At 46.3% G+C, this 23,950-nt stretch overlaps 1 protein-coding gene across 3 annotated transcripts in view; it reads left to right on the top strand.

Annotated features, from left to right (window-relative positions):
- The window catches only part of LOC135366657 (neurogenic locus notch homolog protein 4-like), a 69,699-nt gene that overhangs the window by 14,331 nt on the left and 31,418 nt on the right, over positions 1 to 23,950 (top strand). For all 3 annotated transcript variants that reach the window (XM_064599462.1, XM_064599460.1, XM_064599461.1), the window contains exon 2: positions 8,868 to 9,331. In XM_064599462.1, the coding sequence (XP_064455532.1) occupies positions 8,885 to 9,331 (447 nt within the window). In that variant the 5' untranslated portion in view covers positions 8,868 to 8,884. The remainder of the gene's footprint in view (positions 1 to 8,867; positions 9,332 to 23,950) is intronic.

Here is a 23,950-nt window from a genome sequence, read left to right as displayed (position 1 = left end):
CCAGAGGTATCTGAGCGGCACAGGTCTCATGAACAGCGTGTGAACTCAAGAAGTCGTGCCATCTCATTCTTCAGTGCCCCACACTCACCCCTCACCCTCAACGCATTAACCTCATCTTTTTGTTAAGTCATCTTTTTCTTTAATCCATCTCATCATTCTTTCACCGTTTGTTAGTCATCGGTTGTTAAAGTCATCTTTGTCTTTAATCTATCTCATCCTTCTTCCACCGTTTGTCCGTTTATCCTCTATTTCCTTATTCTTTTCTTTTTTTTTCATATATTTTCTTCTCCTTCTATTTATTTTTCTTTTTTCTTTGCGGAATAGCAAGCTGATGTCCCGTCTGGCTGACATGTCCTTCCCCCTTTTTTTTTCTTTCTTCTAGTAAATATCCCCTCCCCGAGGTGTCGACAGGAAGGACAAGGCGCAGACTAACTGATGCATAACTTATAAAGAAGAAAAACGGAGAGACAAACACGGCAAAGTTCTCGGACACACTAAAACAGGGAGAACTTTTTCTGAGAACTTCGTCGTGATTTTCTCTTCTTTCCGCGCCTCCGGTGTTTCGTTCATTATCCAGTCAGTTCATTATCAGTGATAAGTCAGAGGTATGTAGATAACGTCCTAGGAAGCACAACATCTTCTCCCAATACTGGACATTGGCAGTACTGGTCGAGTACTGGTCCTATATTGGTCCAACGCAGACTGCAAGGGAGAACAAGGAGAACAGTATGTGTTCGAGATGTCGGCGACTCTCGGCTTGAACCTTCTGCTTCGAGTGACGTGAGATCAGATTTTTATCATGCCGCGAACAAAGGTGACCACATCCTAGGTGAATATGTTACGAAATGGTTTTGCACATGTTCGCTGCACCTTTGTAGCGTTTTTCAACTTGGGAATAAAAATTGCTAATTTGGATTACTTTATTGCTAATTTACTGTGTTACTTAGATTTTTGGCTTTTTGCTGGCGTGCTTTCTGAGTGAATCGTCTTCAGCAAGGAAGCGTTTGTTAAAAGGATAAACACGACAAGAGAAAATGGAGCGGTAAGCTCAGCTCGGCACTCACGGAAGAAAGGATTGTCAAAAAGCACATTTTCCTTCTCGTCTCATCTAATCTAATCTCCTGTCAACCAGATTAATGAAGAGCCCGCGAACCAGTTCCAGCCGTTCGTGTGTTATATTACACTCTAAGAAAAAATGGTGCGAAAAGGTGGTAACTTCTATACTTACCACCTACATCAACATAGCGTCCGATAAAGGGCGTAAGAGGGTGGTAAAATCAATTATCATATGTCCAAATTGCTACAAAAAGGCGTACGCCCCCCTCGCTCTCAGAAGTGGTAACCGTATCATTCGTGGCAGAGAGTGAGGTAGTAGGTAGAACTTTGCAACCTTTTAGGCACAACATATGCTACAAAAATTACATCCTGAAAGGTATAACTGCTCCACCTTTTTTCTGAGAGTGTACCATTGGGCGCCTGACGGTTATATGAACCGGGGTTATATGCTGACGCAGTATAACGATACGATCAAAGCACGTGGAACAGAACTGAGATTAAAATAAACATGTGATTATAAAGAATCAAACCTACAAGTGCGCATCATTACGAAAGATAATTGGCAAGTGGCGGCCCCATGCGGCGCACCTTTAATGTTTTTTTTTTCATTAGATAACGTGGAAATTAACTAGTTTTTGCAGGTTTGTGAGCGAATTTTATTAAAAATTATTAAAACTCGATGAAGCATATTAGAACTTTTTTTTTAAACTACACTGATACTTTTCTCTTTCGCCTTTAATTATGAATTCGTATCAACAGGCCACACGTTGTTGATGATGATGATGATGGTGGTAAGAGGGAAAAAAAAGGAGATGTGAGCCCGTTTACCGCGGGACAAACTATTCCAGGTCTAGTAGAGAGCACTCGTGTATCGCATTCGCCCGTATTTTTGCCAACATTCGCAATAAAAAAGTCGTTGTTGTTGTTCGCCAGTATTTTAGGATCTTCTTTTTTTGTTCCGCGTATAAAAAGAAAGCCAGCGAAACGCACAGAAAGACCACACTCTCAAAAATGAACTTCACCGCATAGCACGCTCTGCGCCAACCATCATCTCGAATGATATCGTTATCTGCCCTGATTTGTTGAAAACGGGAGCCGTACGCCTTTTCTGGGACAATTATGAACGGCATAAGTGTCACAAAAAGGCGTACGCCTCCCGTTTTCTACAAATCAGGGCAGATAACGATATCATTCGAGATATTAGTTGGCTAGGAGCGTGCTATGCGGTGAAGTTCATTTTTAAGAGTGTACAGCTGGCTAACCTTTTCAGTGACTTCCAGCTTTCATCATTAATTTAGCGTTCGCTAAAAGACCGCATTATACGATCCCCATTATTCTCCTCTATACCGGGGAATCATCTCAAGGTCAGCCACCAAGATCGCGCGGCACCGAAATGCTGACCTTTCCTGTCGGAGCAGATGTTAGAGATTCCGGCAGGGCAACGCCCAGCTAACACACTTTTTGTTTGCTCCCGCTTATTAACCTTTCCTAATATATTTTTATTATTATACTTATTTCCTTTATGTTCTTTGTTAGTAGCGTTCAGTGTGATATTTGCGTGTCCCCGTACGCTGTTGGTTGCTATTTTTAGCACGCAGCCGTGATTTTCGCTTGGAGGTGAGATGAGTTCTGGTAGTCATCCCCATATCATCGTCATCATGTATCTCTCTCTCTCTCTTTCTCTGGTAGGATAGTACACTCTTAAAAATGAACTTCACCTCATAGCACGCTCCTGGCCAACAATCATCCCGAGTGACATCGCTCACACCCCTGATTTGTTGAAAACGGGAGGCGTACGCCTTTTCTGTGACAATTATGAACAGCATAAGTGTCACAGAAAAGGCGCACGCCTCCCGTTTTCAACAAATCACGGCAGACAACGATATCATTCGAGATTATGGTTGGCTAGGAGCGTGCTATGCGGTGAAGTTCATTTTTAAGAGTGTAGTGAGGTAAGATTAATGCGTTTTAGTATATACTGCGTGAGGACAGGGGGGGGGGGGGCAAAACGCACGCGCAATAATATACGCTGCGGCTTCTCCGCGCGCACGGCTTATGGAATAGGGTTTTTCGTAACGCAGAGCGATGCGCCGTTCCTGGCTTGTATTGCACCGTTACGGCTTACAATCAAGACTTACAAAAGCGATCGATATTTTTGAAAATCGTTTTTCGTAAACGTATTGCGTCATCAGTAGTAAAAACAGAAAATAAAGCTTTTCGTTGCTGTTGAGCTGAGTTGAGGTGAAAGAGAGAAGGAGAAAAATAGAGAAAGAGACACTTATTAGGAGAGACGGCTACTCCAGATCACTTAGAAACACAAAAATGGCTAACTACACTCTTAGAAATGAACTTCACCACATAGCACGCTCCTAGCCAACCGTCATACCGAATGACAACGTTCTCGGCCCCGATTTGTTGAAAACGGGAGGCGGAGCCTATTCTGTGCCGTGCATGATGAAAACAGAATAGGCTCCGCCTCCCGTTTTCAACAAATCAGGGGCGAGAATGTTGTCACCCGGGATGGCGGTTGGCTAGGAGCGTGCTATGTGGTGAAGTTCATTTTTAAGAGTGCACACTCTTAGAAATGAACTTCACCGCATAGCACGGTCTTATCCAACCATCATCTCCAATGATATCGTTATCTGCCCTGATTCGTTGAAAACGGGAGGCGTACGCCTTTTTGTGACACTTATGCTGCTCATAATTGTCACAAAAAAGGCGTACGCCTCCCGTTTCCAACAAATCAGGGCAGATAACGATATCATTCGAGATGATGGTTGGATAAGACCGTGCTCGGTGAAGTTCATTCTTAAGAGTGTACAATACGATCAATGAGTGACAGAAATACTCACTCAGTCAGTTTGTTGCTGTTGTTGTTCATGCCTTCGGTCGTTTACGCAAGCCAGCATAGTGGTTCCGTACTATTTTCGAGAAACAGCGTGCGCACCCAAAGGTCAAAGCGCAGTTTGCGTTCAGGACACGCGCAGTGGCAACGACGCTGTTTTTTTGCGGCCTCGCGGTGCCTCGGTCTCCTATTCCAGGGCTGTACGTTAACCTAAAGACGAAGAGGACGGAATTAATGACTTAAACGAAAGTCCTGGGAGAGATGTTGAGTAGCTGGCAAAGTATATACATTCCAAGAGCAGAAGTTCACCACAACACACTTCATCGGTCCAAGCCGACTATCACACCGGATGGCATCGGTCTCTCCCTCGATTTCTTTAAAAACGGGATACGGGCGCTTTTTTGTGACACTTGTGCGGTCACGTCAAGTGTCACAAAAAGGCGTACGCCCCGCTGTTTCCACAGACCTGAAGTGGCAACGGCACCACCCTCTGGAGTATACTCTAGGAACAGGTTAATTAATTTGGTAGTTGGAGTATGTACGTGTTCATTATTTGTCACAAAAAGGCGTACGCCCCCTTCTCCACTCAGATCGGAAGCTCTAATCAGTATTTATTTATTTCCACATTGAGTGCCCACAAACAGTTGATCCTGTATGATCCTGTATGAACCTGTATGATCCTGCACTCTACACACAGAACTTCATCGCATAACACACTGAGTGAAAACCATTGCGAAGAATGATACCGATATCATACTGTATTTGTGAAAAGTGCGGTGCGTACGCTTCTTTATGACAATCCACACAACTGCATAAGCGTCACAAAAAGGGCGTACGCTTCCCGTTTGCAGCATATCAGAGGAGAGAACTGTCATTTAGGATGGTGGCTGGCTATGTGTTGTGCGGTGAAGTTCTGTTTCGGTGAAGTGTTTCAAGAGAGTAGGATCATCATTCTAGTTACAGCTTCTGATTAGTGGAGAGCGCGTTAGAAAGGAGGAGAGGGGTTGTTGCATTATGCAGTTCATAAATGCCACAAAAATGGCGTACGCCCCCCGTCTTCATCAAATGAAGGAAGAGAACGTTGTCATTCGGAACGATGGCTGACTACACACTAAAAACTGAACTTCACCGCATAGCGCGCTCGCCTCCAACCATAGCCACGGATGATACGGTTATCGCTTCAGATTCGAGGAAAGAGGGGGGCGTACGCCTTTTTGTGTCAATTATCATATATCCAAATTGACACAAAATTGCGTACGCTCCCCTCTCTCTTCGAATCAGAAGTCATAACCCTATCATTCGTGGCAGTGGTTGGCGCAGAGCGTGCTATGCAGTGAAGTTCAGTTTTTGGAGTGTAGGAGTGTGCTATATGGTGAAGCTCTTTTTTTAGAGTGAAGACTGGAGGAGTACATCTTTTTGTGACACTTGTGCAATTGCACTCTTAGAAATGAACTTCACCGCATAGCACGATCCTAGCCAACCATAATCTCGAATGATATCGTTATCTGCCCGGATTTGTTGAAAACCGGAGGCGTACGCCTTTTTTTGTGACACTTATGCGGTTCATAATTGTCACAAAAAAGGCGTACGCCCCTCGTTTTCAGCGAATCAGGTCAGATAACGATATCACTCGAGATAATGGTTGGCTAGGAGCGTGCTGTACGGTGAAGTTCATTTTTAAGAGTGTAGAAATGAACTTCACCGCATAGCACGCTCCTAGCCAACCAGGAGGCGTACGCCTTTTTTGTGACAATTATGAACAGCATAGATGTCACAAAAAAGGCGTGCGCCTCCCATTTCCAACAAATCAGGGCTGATAACGATGTCATTCGAGATTACGGTTGGCTAGGAGGTGCTATGCGGTGAAGTTCGTTTTTAACACTGTATAATACTTGTCACATAAGGGCACATAGCGCGTCATGCAGTGAAGTTCTCTTTTTAGAACGTACAAAAAACTTTGTAACTCGCTTTACATTCACTAACTGTTACCCTCGCATATACAACGCAGTTCGTAATGCTTCCATCAAGTCCCGAACGCTAACGACTTCGAACCTGGACGCATAAACATACCATTAAGAGGGGCGCAGCGAGACCCGGTCCTTGCATTTGACGGGGGCGTTCGCAAATTATCGTCGTAATGATGCACAGTCTTACGGAGTAACCTTTTAATCATTGGCTTCCCCCACTAATCCTTTGCGCTGGAGGGAAAAGGTGCTCCCTCTCGGCAGGGAGCTTCGCGACCCTGCATTTTATAATACGGGCGGTTCATGCGAATAATAAGTAGACTGGTGCATTTCGGATCATCGGGCAACGGTGATTAATATGTTACGAAGCTTGGTGAGAACCACAGTGAGAGATAGTTGCGAGCTCTCCAAGCGGTGTCGGTTCCATGATCGACCTGTGTATTGATCGGTTGATTACACTTGTTTGGGTCTTGGATGTTTTGATTTCCTTGTATCGGGTATAGAAGGCCATTAGACCCGCTTCATGACGTTTCAACTAATAAAGGGGTTGTGACACATTGCTAACTGTAATTCATTACGTAATGCAGACATTGTATTGACCACTAAAGAGCATTCAGGAAAGAAGAAGTATTTTTCTACGTGTCGTACTTTGCGGGATATGGACCCACGTACTGGACAAGGTTTGCCATCAGAGCTCCGGCCATTCCCATTGGTGGTCGCAAGCACGTGACCTTTCTCGCGCTTCCTCACTGGCGGACACTGTTGCCGTGACGTCAGAGCCGCATGAGTTTCGGTATTACAACTCGCGAAAGAACCGTGTTGAAATGTTTTTATTCCGTTTTTATTCACTCCAGAATTTTTTAAATTAAAACACTCTAGCAGAGCAAAATAGATGCCGTTTTTGCAGTTGACTTCTCTCCTTCTCTCTTGTTTCAGGCCAAGCGAACAATCTCCTGCAGAAAGTATGTAACTACAAATTCGCTAATTGCCTAAAATTTATTAATGAATTAATGAGCTCTTTAATTAGGGGATTTCGCGCAAAAACGAGATAACAGAACGGGAGATATTCCTCATTGAAATGATTCTTAGGCAACTTGAGGCCCTGTATGTGATTGTCCCTTCTATGTTGTTCCAGCCTCAGAACATCAGTTCTCTCTTGTTCCTCGTTGAAAGCCATTCCATTTTTAACAAAACCTCAAACGCCCACGTGTTTTGAAATATCCGTCGATGAATTTCGCTATGCAAATGAACCGAAACAAGAACTAAGCACCATTCGAGCGCAGAAAGAGCTACATGCAATCCACGTGAGAGGGCCACGTGCTTTGGAGCGATGGAGCTGATTGGTGTAGGAGCTATAGTCTGTTAGCTACATAGACCGCTCTCCGACCCAGATAAGGCGAAGGTCGCGTCATTTCTGCGCTCGAAAAGTGCGTAGTTCTTCTTTCGGCTCATTCGCATAGAGAAATACAGCGATGGATATTTCAACACACGTGCGCGTTTAAGCGTTTTTTAAACACGGAATGGCTTTTAACGAGGAACATCTCCCGTTCTGAGTGCCCACATCATCATCATCCATTCATCTATGTTGTTGTTGTTGTTGTCTGAGTGAGTGTTTCTCGGGGCCTAACGTCTTCCCCTTTCTTCCCCCGTTTTCCTTTATGCTTTATCTTGCTACACCCACTCTACCCCTTTCCTGTTTCCTGTTCTTGTTTGTTTGTTCTTTTTTTTTTGTCTGGCTCATCTTTTTTTTTTCACCGACAAACGCGTTTTGGAGTAGCCAGTTCTGACTGGGTCGGGACTAACCTCTCCATATTTTTCTTTCTTTTCTCAATCCAATCCAATCCAATCTAATGTGCTATATCGCTTTAGCGCGAGATCCCCTAATTAAAGAGTTAATTGATGAATTTAGGTAAGTAAACATCTTGTAGTTACAAACTTTCTTCCACAGAATGTTCGCCTGGCCATATAATTCAACTGCAAAAACGGCATCTATTTTGCTCTGATAGTTTATTTTATAAAGACTCTGTAATGAATATAAAAAAAACACCCTGTATACACGTATATTAATTTAAAAAATTAATGTTAGAAAATGGTAGAAATTAATTAATTAATTAATTAAAATAATTAAGTAAGTAAGTAAAAAGTTAAAATGCTGATGTGGTAGGACCGTTAGCGCATCCCTATCCGGAAATAAGAAGCTTCTACGTAAGAAGGTCTGGGTTTGTCGGAGCCTTTTCCTTGAGTTTTTTTCTTTTCTTTTCGTGTTAGCGCCGCGAAGCAACTATGGCTATGAGTGGCGTACAGATGTGCACAAATGGAGAGAGGACAGCAGGAAGGAATGGGAGACAGGGTGTTAGTATGCGTCCTGGGCCGACTTCGGGGGGAACTGTGCCGACATTCGTCTGGAAAGTCTTCGGAAAATCTAGGAAAAACTTCAGACAACATAGCCGGTGGTAGGATTCGAACCCACCACCTCCCAGTCTTCAGCACGTCCTTGGCTACCACCAACGCGCGGGGCGCCTTAACCCGCTCGGTCCTGAGTTAATTGAATTTAATTTGAATGAATTTCTTGGGCGTTGGAGTGTGCTTTGTGTCGTCTCTGATTCAGTACGTCACTGCTAATAAACTTCTACCCGAGAAACGTCATCATGACGTTGGTAGACAGACTGAAACCGAAACAAATCGGAAGGGGAGGGCGGGGCTCCACGAATGGGCACTTGTTCGCTGCCTCCTATTGGAAGAAAAGTAGGACCGAAGGTCGCGTCCCTGTCAGGGACCATCGTAATCCCCTCAGGACCTGGGCTTTCGGGCGCGACCTTGTTCGCCCCCTAGCTCCGAGCGTAGTTCAACTCTACCAAATTGGTGGCGCTGTCGAACACTATGACGTCATTTCTTTACAAACTGAGAGAGGTCTATTCTCTTGCCCGTACTGTCCAAGCATGCCCAACATGTCCAACCATTCCAAGAGCCAAAGCCTAAACTGGTCTATCCTTTTTTTGCAGAAGACAACACCAGCGCCATGACCACGCTGTGGAGGTTCGCCACATTACTTCTCCCCTTCCTTTTCTGGTCTTCCCAATGCGCAACCATACCGGAAGCCCAAACCCCTTCTACGAGAAGCGTCAGTACGTCTGGTATCCGCCGTCCACCTACCATGCCTGGCAGCGTTATTCTGCTGGAACCTACTTCCGGAACGTCGCAGCTCCAGGATGACGTCACTTTCTCAACGTCGTCTGCTTTGACGAGTTCTGAAGCTGCTGTGCAGAAGGAAGTGACGACAACGACCGATCGGCCGACATCCTCGGCAGAAGTGACGTCACAGGTTACGTCAGCGACGCAGGTGAACGTGACTGAAGTGACACGGAGGGCATACAGTGAAGCGTGCACAAAGGCTGTGCTGGAAGAATCGTGGCGAGAATGGAGAACCCGACCAGAGACGCTGAGGTTTCAGCTGCATAGGGAAAATGTAAGTAACACGATTGATTTTCTGATCGATTGTATCGACGTCTGCGTTGTGCCGCGAGAAAGAAAAGAAACGCTACATGGCTATAAATGCAAAGGGCCCATTACAGATACCATTTCAGTACTGCACAATTAGCGGCAGGTCAACTGAGTTTGGAAAGGAAGAAAAGTTTGTCCTACTGCGAATGTCTCTTGACCTCACCGACTATCTTGTCGTCAGAAGAGAGTAACTGTTTCAGGTTAAGTAATGGATTTCTGAAAGTTTCTTGGCAAGAAACGTTTTTCTGTGCCCACTGCCCACTGTTACTTTGGCTCTCATTACTTTCACAAGCTCCCACTGCATCCGCGTTGGCTCTCTTTGTGTTCCGGCTGCAGCTCTACAATGAGATCCACCGAGCCGCGTGCGGCAATACCGTCTGTGGTGTGAACGTTTTCGCTGAATTGCACCGTGCGACAGACTTGTGTTGAGCATCTATTCGATTCCCAGGGTACGCACGCAATGAGGCGATCGAGTAAAACATGCTGGTGGGTCTACCCATTGTCTCTAGCGTGACATGGCGCCTCAAAAACCGTGTATTCGCAAGAGCTGAACATGATTGAGAACGCGGAGGGACAAAATAGTCCCTCCGCGTTCTCAATCATGTTCAGTCCCAACCAACACGCTCTGCACATTCTCGCAATTCGCAAGTGCGACATCTCCACGACATCTAGTGGAAGCAAACGCCAAAAAAACTAAAAAAAATCTGCTCATGAGGCGGAAGCTCCCGCGACTGATGTTGAGCATTTGCAAAGCGTTGGAAGTTCGGGTGTGGCTTACTATGCACATGGCAGGCGACACCATCGGCACTGTCGTCTGCTATGGAATAACTCCTACAGCTCCGACGCATGACATTCCCCGTCGTTAGAACAGCACGAAAAGATGTGACGTTGGGCGCATCGCGCTGACGTGTCAGCAGAAAGCTATGACGTTTTGCGTATCTTCCGCATGGAATATTGTCGCTCCGCATGGAATGTCGCTCGTGTGAATACTCGGTAAGGGTAATGTTCTACAAATGGAGGCAGACAGGATGCTACCTGCGTGCGAGATGTCCCAAACAATAAACCACGTAATAGAGCATTTTCGATTGGGGAACACAAACACTCTGGGGTGCTCCAAAGAAATAAGGAGCCTTTACTGCGCACTGCACAACACGTTGCCTTTTGTTCTGGGCATTACCACTGGCGACGCCTTCTTCCTTTGGGCCCCAAGGTGCTTGCGTACTAAACTACTCCAGTTCTCAAAGTACGTAAGGTCTCGCAGTGATCCTACACTCTTAAAAAAAAGGGTGTACTTTGACTCCTTTCCTTGCCACATATATAACACCCTTTTGGAGAGTACAATTACGCTCAAAAGGGTGTCTCCTCACTCCCTCAAGGGAGTAGCATAACACCTTCTCCCTGCCGGGGAGTAATATTACTCTCCAGTAGGGAGGAAGGTGTTATGCTACTCCCTTGAGGGAGTGAGGAGACACCCTTTTGTGCGTAATTGTACTCTCCAAAAGGATGTTATATATGTGGCAAAAAAGGAGTTAAAGTACATCCTTTTTTTAAGAGTGTAGGGCCCAAGAGCAATGACTTCGTACCACAAGTTCATGTAGACTATGGAAATGCGACCGAGATACCACAAACGCCGATAATACGCTGCGGACAAAGGTACGTGCGCTAACGATAAGATATCCCCAACAGCACCGAATATCCTCTGGATGTACGAATAATGTCCTAGCGAATTCGTACGTCCGATGGACGTCACTCAGATATCCATCGGACGTGCGAATCCGTTAGGACATTATTCGTACGTCCAGAGGATATTCGGTATTGTCGGGGATGATAATGTCCGGCAGACTCGCATTTCGCCTTCAGCTCCCCCGGAGATGCTGTGCAGTTGTCAGCTACCAGCTATACATACTGCACACAGGATCTTAGACGATGTGACGCGCTGACAGACAATGCAAGGGCATGCACAGCGCAGAGAGCTCACAAGAGGAGTCGAGCTCCATCCCACCGATAGTTTAATATCATGCTGACATAGCCGCAGTGAAACTCCCCATCTCATCGTCATCATCTATTGTTGTTGTTGTGACGCAGCCATTCCATGCCATCCCATCCCAAACAAACCCAATCATCCCATGTCATCATCACTTCTCCTTCATTTATTGTTGTTGTTCTTGTTGTTGTTGACGCAGGCGAATAAAAGTCGTGTCAGCATAGCGCGTCAATTGCTGAGCTTGCATCTCGGAAGCGGTCAGCGTCTTCTATAGGCCGAATGACATGCTGTGCATTGTGCGTTTCGGTAGGAGCATGTCCAGGAACGGTGGATGAGAGATTATGGCACACTGTGAGTTCCGTAGGACAAGGTAGGGGGCAGGGGCAACAATTTTGTGCTCGCAGTTAAGGTGCATTGTTGGCCGCCAAGCATGAGGCCTGGTCGTAGCATTAAGCCACAGTCATGGCTGACCCCTTTTAACCCCCATAAAGCAAGCAAGATGTTGGGTCCAAAACTAAGCGGTTCTGGGAACTGTGCGCTGTTCAATTCGCCAGGCACGTAATCGAAAAAGAACTCCTAGTGAGAGAATATAAGGACGTATCAGAAAACTCGGAGTCAATGGCATCCAGACATTTTTCAGAGGCTGCTTTGCGTATACTGCACTGCCCAGTTCTTCAGGAAGTAGAGGATACCCGGAAAGTGAGAGGATCGACCTGGGAAAGCACAGTTCCTGTGCCCTAGTGGTTAAGATAACTGCCTATACTACGCCCTGACTGATAGGTGACCCGGCACCGGCTGTGCGGTCTGTGTTCTTCCCCGTGTTTTACACAGACGCTCCAAGCAAATGTCAGCATAGTGTCCTGAGAAGTCGGCCTAAGACGCACGACCACCGACGCAGGAGCAACATACCCCCATATCATCAGCAATGCAGTAATGAGGGGGGCACGTACATGCTTCGCGCCTGACCCTCTAAAACCCTGTCAGCGTCGTCAGCATCATCCTCATCACCATCTTCTCATTTTTCCCCAATAGCAATGGGGTAGCATTCTGCTCAATGAGTGGCAGTCCCATATCATCGTCATCATGTATTTCTCTCTCTCTCTCTCGCTCCTGATGTGCGGCCTTGCCTACGTCTCTCCCCCCTCGTCACCTCATTGTCATTTTACATCTCATGCAGTGGGCCACTACCCAGGTGGCGAATTTCCCCATTCATCTCAGTGTATTTGTTGTTGTTGTTGTTGTCGCTCTAGGAGGCGCTTCAAAGGAAAGGCCGCGTAAGTTTCACGTTTTGCCGTTATCCACCTTATGCGGGAGAAGGACCAATGGTGTTGCTGACCAGGAACGCGGCGCAGCTGCTGGTTGAGCCACTTGCACACCGTATAGCACCACGGCGCCTAACTAATAGATGACCTTGTGTTTACAAAGATGCGACGTCACGAGAAGACCGGTTCGAAGTTTTATTTTGCTGTGGTGGGCAAGAAGCGGGAAAAACGCGTCGGCTGATAGGGTGATAAAGCTGATAGCGCCCACCAGCATGCTTTGCGCGGTGGCGTTACGTAATCAATGACGTACAGGAGCGCAGGTCGTCTATACCCCTGTCACGCGACAAAATTGAATGCCATTCCCAGCGAATGACATTCGCGCTGAATGACATTCGTTCCGTGTCCCACGGTGAAACCAAATGGCAATACATGCGAACATGCATTCGCCCATGCGAATGAGATCGGGGAACTCATTCACTTTTCCCTCTCGCACCGAATGTGTACCCACGCAGTAGAGAGGTAGCAAAACACCTTCGACACGAAGGAAGGAAGGCTTAACACTGTTTTTCGGGCAACTACCCTCGTTCCCACACTCTTAGAAATGAACTTCGCCGCATAGCACTATCCTAGCCAACCATATCCCGAATGACAACGTTCTCGCCCCTGATTTGTTGAAAAGGGGAGGAGGAGCCTATTTTGTGGCCATTATGCACGGCACAAAATAGGCTCCTCCTCCCGTTTTCAACAAATCTAGGGCGAGAACGTTGTCATTCGGGGTGATGGTTGGCTAGGATAGTGCTATGTGGTGAAGTTCATTTTTAAGAGTGCAGTAGCCATATTGCCAAGTGCGGTGCAAATAGGCTTCTTACCTGTCTTTACTCGTGATACTTAGCCAACTATATAAGTGTCGTCGAAAACGCAAAGATTTTGTGAAATAATCTAATGTTTCGCTAGTTTCGAGAAAAATAGATAAAAATACAACTATAATGTGCCTGTATAATGCTTCGTATATGTTCGGCCCTGGTGTCTTAGTCATCGGCAAGTGACATCATTTGCGAGTGACATTCTGTTTCTTCGTGTAGCTCGATGCAAAACAAAGGAATGCCATTGAATTTGACTTGTGACAGGGGTATAACAGACTGACTGGCTAGCGAGCCGGCATAGATCGCGCGAAAGAATTCCTCAAAATGAGCGAGTACCTCGTCAGGACAGTTTGGCCTGGCCAGAAGAACGGAGATATCGAAATGCACCAGGACTAGCGAGTTCCTGGGCTCGCAGAAAGTTCTTTTCGGCAAGCAGACTGAAGGAGAAAAATGCGACGCTCATGGGGCGTCGTCAGCAGCGCTCCGGTCCTTACTACGCATATTTTCGCCGCTAACCGCTTAAGAGTCGTGCGGTCATACGGGTGCGTTGGCGCCCCACTGAAGTCGCTGTAGTTTGCAAACGAATGCAGAGGCTCCGCAGTGGGCGGTCGCCATTTGTCATCGCTGCGCCGAGAAGCGCTTGAACGCGAACAGTGCATTTCTAGCGTGCTCTGCTCGCAGCGAAAAAGATGTTTCTGCAGAATTCTTGGCGTACAGAACACAACAACAACAACAATAAATGAAGGAGATGACAGGGGATGTTTCCCCGTGGTAGCCACTGGGCCCTACCCCACTTCACAGCTGTTAATATGAGAGGATGAATTATGATGAACGCGAAGCGACGACAGGTCGGAGTTCTGTTGAGAGCTCTTCGAGGGGTCCAGTGGCTTGCATGAAAGCAAAAAGGGAGCGAAGAGCGTGCAGAACGCAGCTGCAAGACTGTCGTTGTTGCTGATACATAAACGTCGGTCGATGTCTACACTCTTAGAAATGAACTTCACCGCATAGCACGCTCCTAGTCAACCATCATCCCGAATGACAACGTTCTCGCCCCTGATTTGTTAAAAACGGGAGGCGGGGCCTATACTGTGCCGCGCATAATGGCCACAAAATAGGCTCCGCCTCCCGTTTTCAACAAATCAGGGGCGAGAACGTTGTCATTCGGGATGATGGTTGGCTAGGAGCGTGCTATGCTGTGAAGTTCATTTCTAAGAGTGTACTCCATTTTGTGACAATTATCATGACGGCGTAAGTGTCACAAAAAAAGCGTACGCCTCCCGTTTTTAACCATTCAGGCGGCAGAACGATGCCGTTCGGGATGGTGGTTGGCCAAGAGCGTGCTATGTGGTAAAGTTATTTGAAATCGTCAACTCTCCTCTCCCCCGCCCCCTTATTTTTTTTTTTTTTTTTTTGCTATAGTCGTGACGATGCCCACTTGAGTGCGGCCGACAACGGCAAGCTACCTCGACACCCCCTCTCCCCCCTGCCCTAGATCGTAACTTTCGGCCGTCATCATTTCTCCATCTGTTATCACATCATCTCATCTCATCCTGGCTACAGTCGTGACGCAGCCCACATTTGTGAGGCCAACAACGGCAATCTGGTTTTCGTCACCACCAACACCATCACCACCACCTCTGTTTTAAAGACAACGGCGAGCCGGTCTCATCACAACCACCACCACCATCCGTTTTAACAGTGCACGTTCAAAAACTCTATGTTGGCACCGCGAAGAAACCATGGCTGTCAGCGGTGTACAGGCGTGGACAGGCAGAGGGCAGCACGAAAGAAAGGGGACCAGTACGTGTCTTTGGCCGACTTCAGGAGGAACTGTGTGCCAACATATGTCTCGAAAACACGCAAGAAAACGCGCGGGAAAAACCTAAGACAGCGCAACCGGCAGGACCAGATTCTCTTGTCGCGATGTCTGTCTTGAAAGCCCCCAGGAAAACCCACGGAAAAAAAACCTAAAGTCGGTTCTCGGAATCCAACGCACCGCCTCCAAGTCTTCAGCATGACCTCACAGTTATAGCATCGACGAGGTGATGCTGTCGTCACTCACCCACGCCGCCTAAACTCTAACACATTTCACGCTTGCATGAGCATGCTTCAGCATGTCCCGAAACATTGCAGACATAGGTCGGCATTAGCCTGCATAAAAGTCAGAAGTCAAAATTAGCATCTCTTCCGCTAGTTGCGTACCATTCTTGCGCGCTTGTAGAGAAAATAGTGAAAAGAAGCTGTGACGAATGCTTCTCTCATAATTTTGACATCTAAGTCCCCCCCCCCTTTTTTTTTACCTTCAATGTCTTTTACTCGCTTTACAAGACCTTGCGGAGAAAAAGCATGAATATTTCAGAAGCCCATTTCCGAGGGAAACGTATTTTCGCTGCGTCCATTTTTTGCTTGAGAGGACTAGGCTCGCAGCACAAAGAAACGAAGCGTTTCATAAACAATGATTTCAGTTTTCAGCGCGCACGTTGTATCATTTTCTGACGCCCTCAATTTCATTTTTCTTTCTTTTTTTTTTTTCCTCTTTCCTCCCAGGCGCGCCGATAACTTATCGTTACGCCTGGCAAAGTTTCCTCCTGTTGTAGGTTTCCCCACAATAAAAAAAGAAAAAGAAAAGAAAGAAAAATTGAGAGCTACAAATATACACATATTAAGGCACATTTGAAACTGCGATAACATATACGCTCACTCTAAGTGTGATGATTCCGAGCCTGCACGTCGTAGACTTCAAGAAACTTTGCCTTTAGCGCGTGCCCTTTTTGAAGGTGATTTTTACGTCCTCGTGTTTCCCTTTTTCTATCTAATTTAATTTTAAGGTGACTTCGTGAGGCATTATAGACGTCCTTTTCTTTCCTTGCACGTACGAGTAAAAAGAAAAAAAGGCTTTCGCTGGAACGAAAGCGCGTGTTCTAAGTGAGAAAAAGAGAATATCTTGAGACCCTTCAAGAGAAGCACTTCGAAACGATACTGTCAAGGGATCCCGAGTAATGTGAAATATTACTGTCAGCTTGCAGGGTAATCATTGTAAATATTGGTCGCCGGTTAGGGAGTAGTGTTGGGGCCGTGCGCGTTTCTTCTACTGTGACATGTTACATTCTTGTGACAGGCCGATTATAAGTGATCCCACTTTTGTTATGCATCGTTACGCATCCTTCTTTCCCCGTTTGTAAGTTTATCATTTATTTCCTAATGTTTCTTTTCGTTTTATTAATTTTATTCTTCTTATAGTTATTTTTCTTTTTTCTTTGCGGAATAGCAAGCCGACGTCCCGTTTGACTGACCTTTCCTCCTTTTCTTTTTTTTTCCCTCTGTTTTAATAAATATATCCCCTCTTCCTTCATCATCGTCATATATAGTGTTCCACATGCAATGGGGTAGGTACCGCACCACGGTGGTGAAACGCCCCATCTCATCGTCGTCATCTATACGTCGGTTTCGGCGCAATATCACCGGGCGCGGCCATGACGCCCCCACAGTGCTGTAATGGCGACCGGGTGACGTCAGGCAAAATAGCTCCTCTCGAGGAAACTACGGTATTGGTGCGGCGCATATCAGTGGGCGCGGCTACGACGCCCCCACAGTGCTGTAATGGCAACCAGGTGACGTCAAGCAATATGGCTGCTCTCCAGGAAACTGCCGTATTGTTGTTGCTGTTCACTTGGTCCTCCAGCGTATTGTCACTATACTGGTGGCATGAGCGCTACACTATTGGCCTCCAGTATGGACAAGCAGAGCAATCCCGACTGCAGAAATGCCTCGACGTGCTAGTCTCTTCTAAGAGCCACTTTCATCATGTGGCACAATGGCCACCTTCATCCGTTAGAAACTATTGTCCTGTGCTCGAGTAACCCACCACCGTATCCCCGACATCACATTAGCTGGCTCCCCTCCTTGGGGACCTCAGGTTCCCTTGGCTCCAGAACAAGGTGAACGCTCGCGTTAAAATCTTGCGATGTTTGGCAGCGTCCCTATAGTTAAGTCATCGATGTGATGTGATGCGATGTGAATAAAGAAAAAAATGGGGATGTGAGTTTCGACGAAGTCAAACTGGCTACCCCAGTACACTTAATACAGAAAGTTCAATCCGATGATGAGATGATGAAAACGCAAAAGGATGATGTCCAGAAACGAACAGAGATGATAATGGAGTTCAACATGTAGGTCAAAAGTTCAAGAGCTGCGCCCAAGTTAGAGTAAAGTGGCGGAATCACCGGGGGCACACACAGGACACATCACACATTCACCGTGTCATAGGATGTCCATAAGCCCTGTTGCATGCAAAAAGTCTTCAAGTGCCCTTAGCGCCTTGTCGGACGAAGTCATCGAGTGCGCGTCCACCCTCCAGTTTCGTACGGTCTGACTCTCTCGTTTGGAAACGCTGGAATGCACGTTGAGAAACTGAACAAAAATCTGCTTGGGGTTCCTCGACAACTTTGTGAGACAACAACATAGACTGCGTTGCGAATTCAGTGGCTGTTGTGCCATTACGTTGTGCCATTATACTTGGATCACCACACGACTGACCAGCTCCCTTGGCATAGTGGTTAGGATGATCGCTTTCCACGCTGAGACTGGGAGATGATACGGGTTCGAATCCTGTCACCGGCTGTGCTGTCTGAGGTTTTCCCTGGGTGTTCCGAAGACTTTCCAGACGACATGTCGGCACAGTTCCCCCTGAAGACGGCTCAGGGCGCATACTAACCCCCCTGTCCCCCAACTCCTTCCTGCTGTCCTCTCTCCATATGTCCACGTCTGTACGCCGCTCATAGCCACAGTTGCTTCGCGGTGCTAACACAGAACTAAAGAACTAAAAAAAAACCCACGCGACTGCCTAAGCATCTGTTACATCGAGGGCCACCTCTCGAAAAACCTCGAACGTTCTCGTAGACTGCGGACGCTCAATTCCGTGCCAATTCCGCTCAATTCCTCTCAATTCCCCCAGGCGGACGCTCAATTCCGTTGTGGTGGCTACGCCGCCCTCTCGGGCCATGAAGACGGAATTTGCGGTTCGTAGGACGCTTCGACGTCCCTCAGCGCAGTTACTCACGATTGACCCGACATCGTTTGTTTACATTTTCTTTTTCCTTTTTTTTTCTTTTTTTTTTTGCACAGTGCATGAAACCTCGCTACTTTTAGTAAATGTACGCATTCTGCCTTTCCCCCAGCTTCTCTGAGACCTTTAACGTTATTGTGCTCCGACTTACCCACTCTGAAAACCTCGCGGATTCGAGAAACGCTTCAAAGCAACCTCATGTATGAATAATGCTACTCGTCAGTAAAACTCGAAATAGAAACTGAAGCGCGCCGCATCATTTCCCAACTGCAAAAAAAAGCATCTTTCTGGGACGAGACGAGTTTCACTGTGTGTGAGTGGCAGCCAAACGGCAAGAGCTTTTGGAAAGGCTTTGTGTTTTGAAGTGCCCTTTCTTCTTTCAAAATTCGCCGTTCATCGAAAAGCGGCCTCGAATAAATGTGGTCGTCTGCTTCACACTATATGGCTGCCATTTTACTTCTAAGTCGCCTCGTCGTCTGCTTCTTTGTGGTGTGCGGACCAAAAGTCCGATGAAAGTACATAAAGAGGCTGGTATTGTTAGGGTGGCTGCGGTCTATGTTACGGTGAACCTATGAAGTAATCTTGTTTTCTGACGTGTCTTTTTTTCTTCAATCCATCATCATCATCATCAATCATCAGTCATCATCATCTGTCAACACACGAGAGAGCTACTGTGTCCTGCGGTACGCAAAGTCGTAAACTAACAAGTATAGAGTCACTGAATAACTATTCAGTGACTCTACCAACCATGTTGGCTTTTCTTACGTTCTTGTTCTAAGAGTATATTGAGTTGGTTGGTTTTTAAAAAGAAAAAACATGGAGAGGTTGCCCCAACTTTACACTGCGTACCCGCTATTCCAGGACGCTTGGCGGTGGTTTGTTTAGCTACCAGATTCCAAAAGGATGTGTGTTTCCCGTAAGTCCTATGGAAGGAGATCGCCGATAAACGGACGTCCGGTCATCGAGTTTTTTACGTCAGTTAAGGAAACCACCGACGTATCTGTCCAATGCACTCCGTAGCACTTCACGACTTCAGCTCCAAGCTGAGAAGTATGTGCCTGGTGTCCTCTGGCACTCCATATTGGGTGCAAGTCTGGTGCAGGAACGCATGACTAAGGGGTGACCTGCACGAATCGGTGGAGTAATGATTCCAGTGGGATCTATACTGTACACTGTTAAAACAGAACTTCACCGCATAGCACGCTCCTAGCCAACCATCATTCCGAATGATATCATTCTGTGCATTGATTTGATGAAAATCGGAGGAGGCGCCTATCTGTTTTGAACAAATCATGACACAGAATGATATCATTCGGTATGATGGTTGGCTAGGAGCGTGCACTCTTAAAAATGATATTCACCGCATAGCACGCTCCTAGCCAACCATTATCTCGAATGATATCGTTATCTGCCGTGATTTGTTGAAAACAGGGGGCGTACGCCTTTTCTGTGACAATTATGAACGGCATAAGTGTCACAGAAATGGCGTACGCCACCCGTTTTCAACAAATCACGGCAGATAACGATATCATCATTTTTAAGAGTGTGCTATGTGGTGAATTTCTGTTTTAACAGTGTAGAGCAGTGACTGTCGAGCAGTAACTTCGGTTCCTTCAAGTTCAACCAATCACTGTTTATCAGTCGTCTTCGCAGAAGACCTAGGGCATTGAACGAGTATATTCAGTACATCCTACTACACGGTGCTCGTCACGAACAGCCGAGATCTTCCGAACAAAAGCACACGTGCCTTATGGGTTGCGATGGTCCTTGATCTAATGAAAGGCCATTCTTGAACGACTGTGCCATTGGATGGACTTGCTGGCCTCTAAATGACCGTTGTTCGGCGCGAGGCGAATCCAACAGATTCTGTGGAACATCGTTTCTTGATCTCTTTACGGCGACAGCTATGACGATCCGTGGCGCGATACTTCAGTTGGGCCCACACAGAAACGTGACATTCCTTGGAACATCGCGTTTATCGGGCCATGGGTCACAGTGGAGGTTGTGGTGTCGTGCCTCTGCGTACACTCTTAAAAATGAACTTCACCACATAGCACGCTCCTACACTCTTAAAAATGAACTTCACCACATAGCACGCTCCTAGCCAACCACCATCCCGAATGACAACGTTCTCGCCCCTGATTTGTTGAAAACGGGAGGAGGAGCCTATTTTGTGCCGTGAATAATGGGCACAAAATAGGCTCCTCCTCCCGTTTTCAACAAATCTAGGGCTAGAACGTTGTCATTCGGGGTGATTGTTGGCTAGGAGCGTGCTATGTGGCGAAGTTCATTTTTAAGAGTGTAGTCAACCGTGATCTCGAATGATATCGTTATCTGCTCTGATTTGTTGAAAACGGGAGGCGTACGCCCTTTTTGTGCTGTTCATAAGTGTCACAAAAAAGGCGTACGCCTCTCGTTTTCAACATATCAGGGCAGATAGATATCATTCGAGATCATGGTTGGCTAGGAGCGTGCTATGCGGTGAAATTCATTTCTAAGAGTGTATCTGGTATATGTATAGCAATTACCTACCAGGAAGTAACAACGCGCGTTTGCTACTAAGATAAATAGGATGGCATCAGCGCAATAAAGTTCGGTCTGTCGGAGTATCATTGGCTGTGGAACTCAAAGGGGGAAGAAAAGAGAGAAATCTTTACTTGGGACTCCTATGCACGCCACGAAAAGGTCGCGCGAGCCGATGAGCAGATTCTCCGGTTGCTCCGCCGCATACACTCTTAAAAAAAGGGTGTACTTTAACTCCTTTTCCTTGCCACATATATCACTGCCTTTTTGAGAGTACTGCCTATTAATTGTACACTTCAAAGTGAGTGATGTATTTACATATACACTCTTAAAAATGAACTTCACCGCATAGCACGCCCCTAGCCAACCATCATCTAAATGATATCGTTATCTGCCCTGATTTGTCGAAAACGGTAGGCGTACGCCTTTTTGTGACACTTATGCTGTTCATAATTGTTACAAAAAGGCGTACGCCTCCCGTTTTCAACAAATCAGGGAAGATAACGATATCATTCGAGATGATTGTTGGCTAGAAGCGTGCTATGTGGTGAAGCTCATTTTTAAGAGTGTATACACATATATTACACGAATACACATTATATTATCACATATACACATTATATTCGTGTATACACATTATACACGAATTTCACCCAGCATGCCGTATGATATGGTTTCCCCGTTCAGTTTTAAGAGTGCAGATGTTGGCTCTCTATATACGCCGCCATATCGGCAGGCGAACTGCTCGGCAATAAAATGTTACAACCAATCAAGAAAAAGCTCGATCTCACCTACGTCATCGTCGGACGTTACGAAAGTGTTGTCGAACAACCTGACGCTCCGTTCGGTATCTTACAGTCGAACGCTCGCACAAGAACTATACGGAACACCAACAACTTTATTTTGAAGACGACGATGATGATGATGATGGCGATTGGGGTGTGTCATCGTCAGAGGCGATACCATACCCCGATCGCTCGCATGAACCGCGAGGGCAGGTGAGATCCCACACAATTTTACAGCTTTAAGGCTGCCTTGAACGGCGGCGGAATTACATCTCGGTGTGCGCTCAATCAATTGCCATCGGACCTCTTTACTGCGAGCCTAATGTATTCAAATTAGACTATTCGGCGTTTAGAGTCGCCAGCCGCAGTGGGAGTGACCCCTGCCTTTCTCCTAATCGATTCATTAAACCTTCAATTTCCAATTCGTAAAGAAACGTGCGGACCATAATCGAAATATAGCGTGAACCCAGAAATTCTACTTTGACAAATACGGATACTTCGTTATACGCCTTCCAGCGAAGTAAGTAAATAGCAATCAATCGCGAAGCTGAGGATAAGTTCGTGCAATCATCTTGTATAGCGCCGGGACTGCCCATCGATTGGGTGGTCCGTGGACCGGAAATGACGCAGTGCTTCCGCTACTCAGCAGTGAACAAATACCGCTGGCTCAATATAGCAGGTGCGAAGGGTAGCGATCTTGCCCTTATCGATTGAAGAAGGACGAGCGGCAAGAAATCGCATTGCCGGTGATTGTTGGAACTGCACTTGGTACGCGTGACTGAATCTGTTTGCTGCGCTGGCCGCAGTGTCGTCTGCAATTGTCGTCTGCAATGTTGTCTGCTTCCGATGCGTGGCCCTCTCAGATCTGACTGAGTGTTCTGCTTCGGTTCCCGAGTGCTGTTGCTGTTTAATTTTTGTTAAACACTCTTTCATGACGCATTTTGCCGTGTCTGACTTATTGCTTTGGCTTGTGTCAGTGTATTGCTCCCTGGTAGAGACTCCCAAACCTTATAATCTTTGTTGGGAGGGTTCCGTTGCTCTTTAATTCCCGATAAATTACTCAAAGTGTCCGTCGTATATTGTACGAAAATAAAAATTATGCAAAAATTGAATCGGACAATTGGTGTGTGGTGTCACGATTGATCCTAAACCCCATTTCAACAGTGTTAACGTAACATGCTGACGGAGTTGAGCAATGGAGGTATACATGCATAGAGAGGCATACAGAGGAGTTAGTCTAGTAAAAATTTTGAATAGCTAATAAAATGTCGGAATTCTTCCTTTGCGACTCTTCCATGTGAGTTATATTTTCAAAATCAATTTCCACTATCATTAAACAACTAGCGAAACTTCTCCTCTTTTTTTTTTTTGTGCAACCTAACAGTATAAACGTACCAGATATACAGTCCATCACAATGTCCCTCCTATCCGAGGTACCCGTTCCTTTTGATTCCCCATCACAGCCAAGAACAGAGAGAATCGCTGAAACATCATCTGGAGAAGTATCCTGTCCCCCCCCCCCCCCCCCAGTTCTCACGTCGCAGATGCGCCAGATTCCCGAAATATGTCGCTCTAAGCGATTGTAGGACCGATTCGTCCCCTCCTCCCGTATTCCTTTATGCAGCAACGCTGAGGACAATGGGCTGACTGATTCACATTACGTTCGCCATCGCTCGCTCTTGTGTGGCGACGGTCTAAAAGGAATCGTCTTTCGTAGCGCGCATTCGTTGGAGCAGAATGACGATAGGAACTAAGATTTTTTTTTCCCTGTCTCTCTCTCTTTTTTTTTTTCTTTTTTTGTTACCTTAGCGTTTCCTGCTTTGTAACGTTCTTGCTTTATGTAACGTGTATTATCACCCGTTCCCGACTTAAGTGCGACCGCCTTTGTGTAGTGTAGTGTAGAAGCATTCCCCGGTATTCGTCTCTTTACGTAGTAGTAGTACTGTCACTCTTGCTATCCGTCTTGCAGTATAGGCGTGCTCGTTCAAGCTCAAGGTCGACTGCGTCACAACTTTTAGCCTTCGGCATCCAGAAAAAAACATGTGTGGCCTGTGCATGCTTAAAAGGACGTCCGAATCATCCGCCAGTCGCTTATCTCTGTC

This window comes from Ornithodoros turicata, chromosome 8 (genome assembly GCF_037126465.1).
Source record: "Ornithodoros turicata isolate Travis chromosome 8, ASM3712646v1, whole genome shotgun sequence".
In the NCBI taxonomy this organism is placed as follows: domain Eukaryota; kingdom Metazoa; phylum Arthropoda; class Arachnida; order Ixodida; family Argasidae; genus Ornithodoros; species Ornithodoros turicata.
This window is presented reverse-complemented; position numbering and strand designations above follow the sequence as displayed.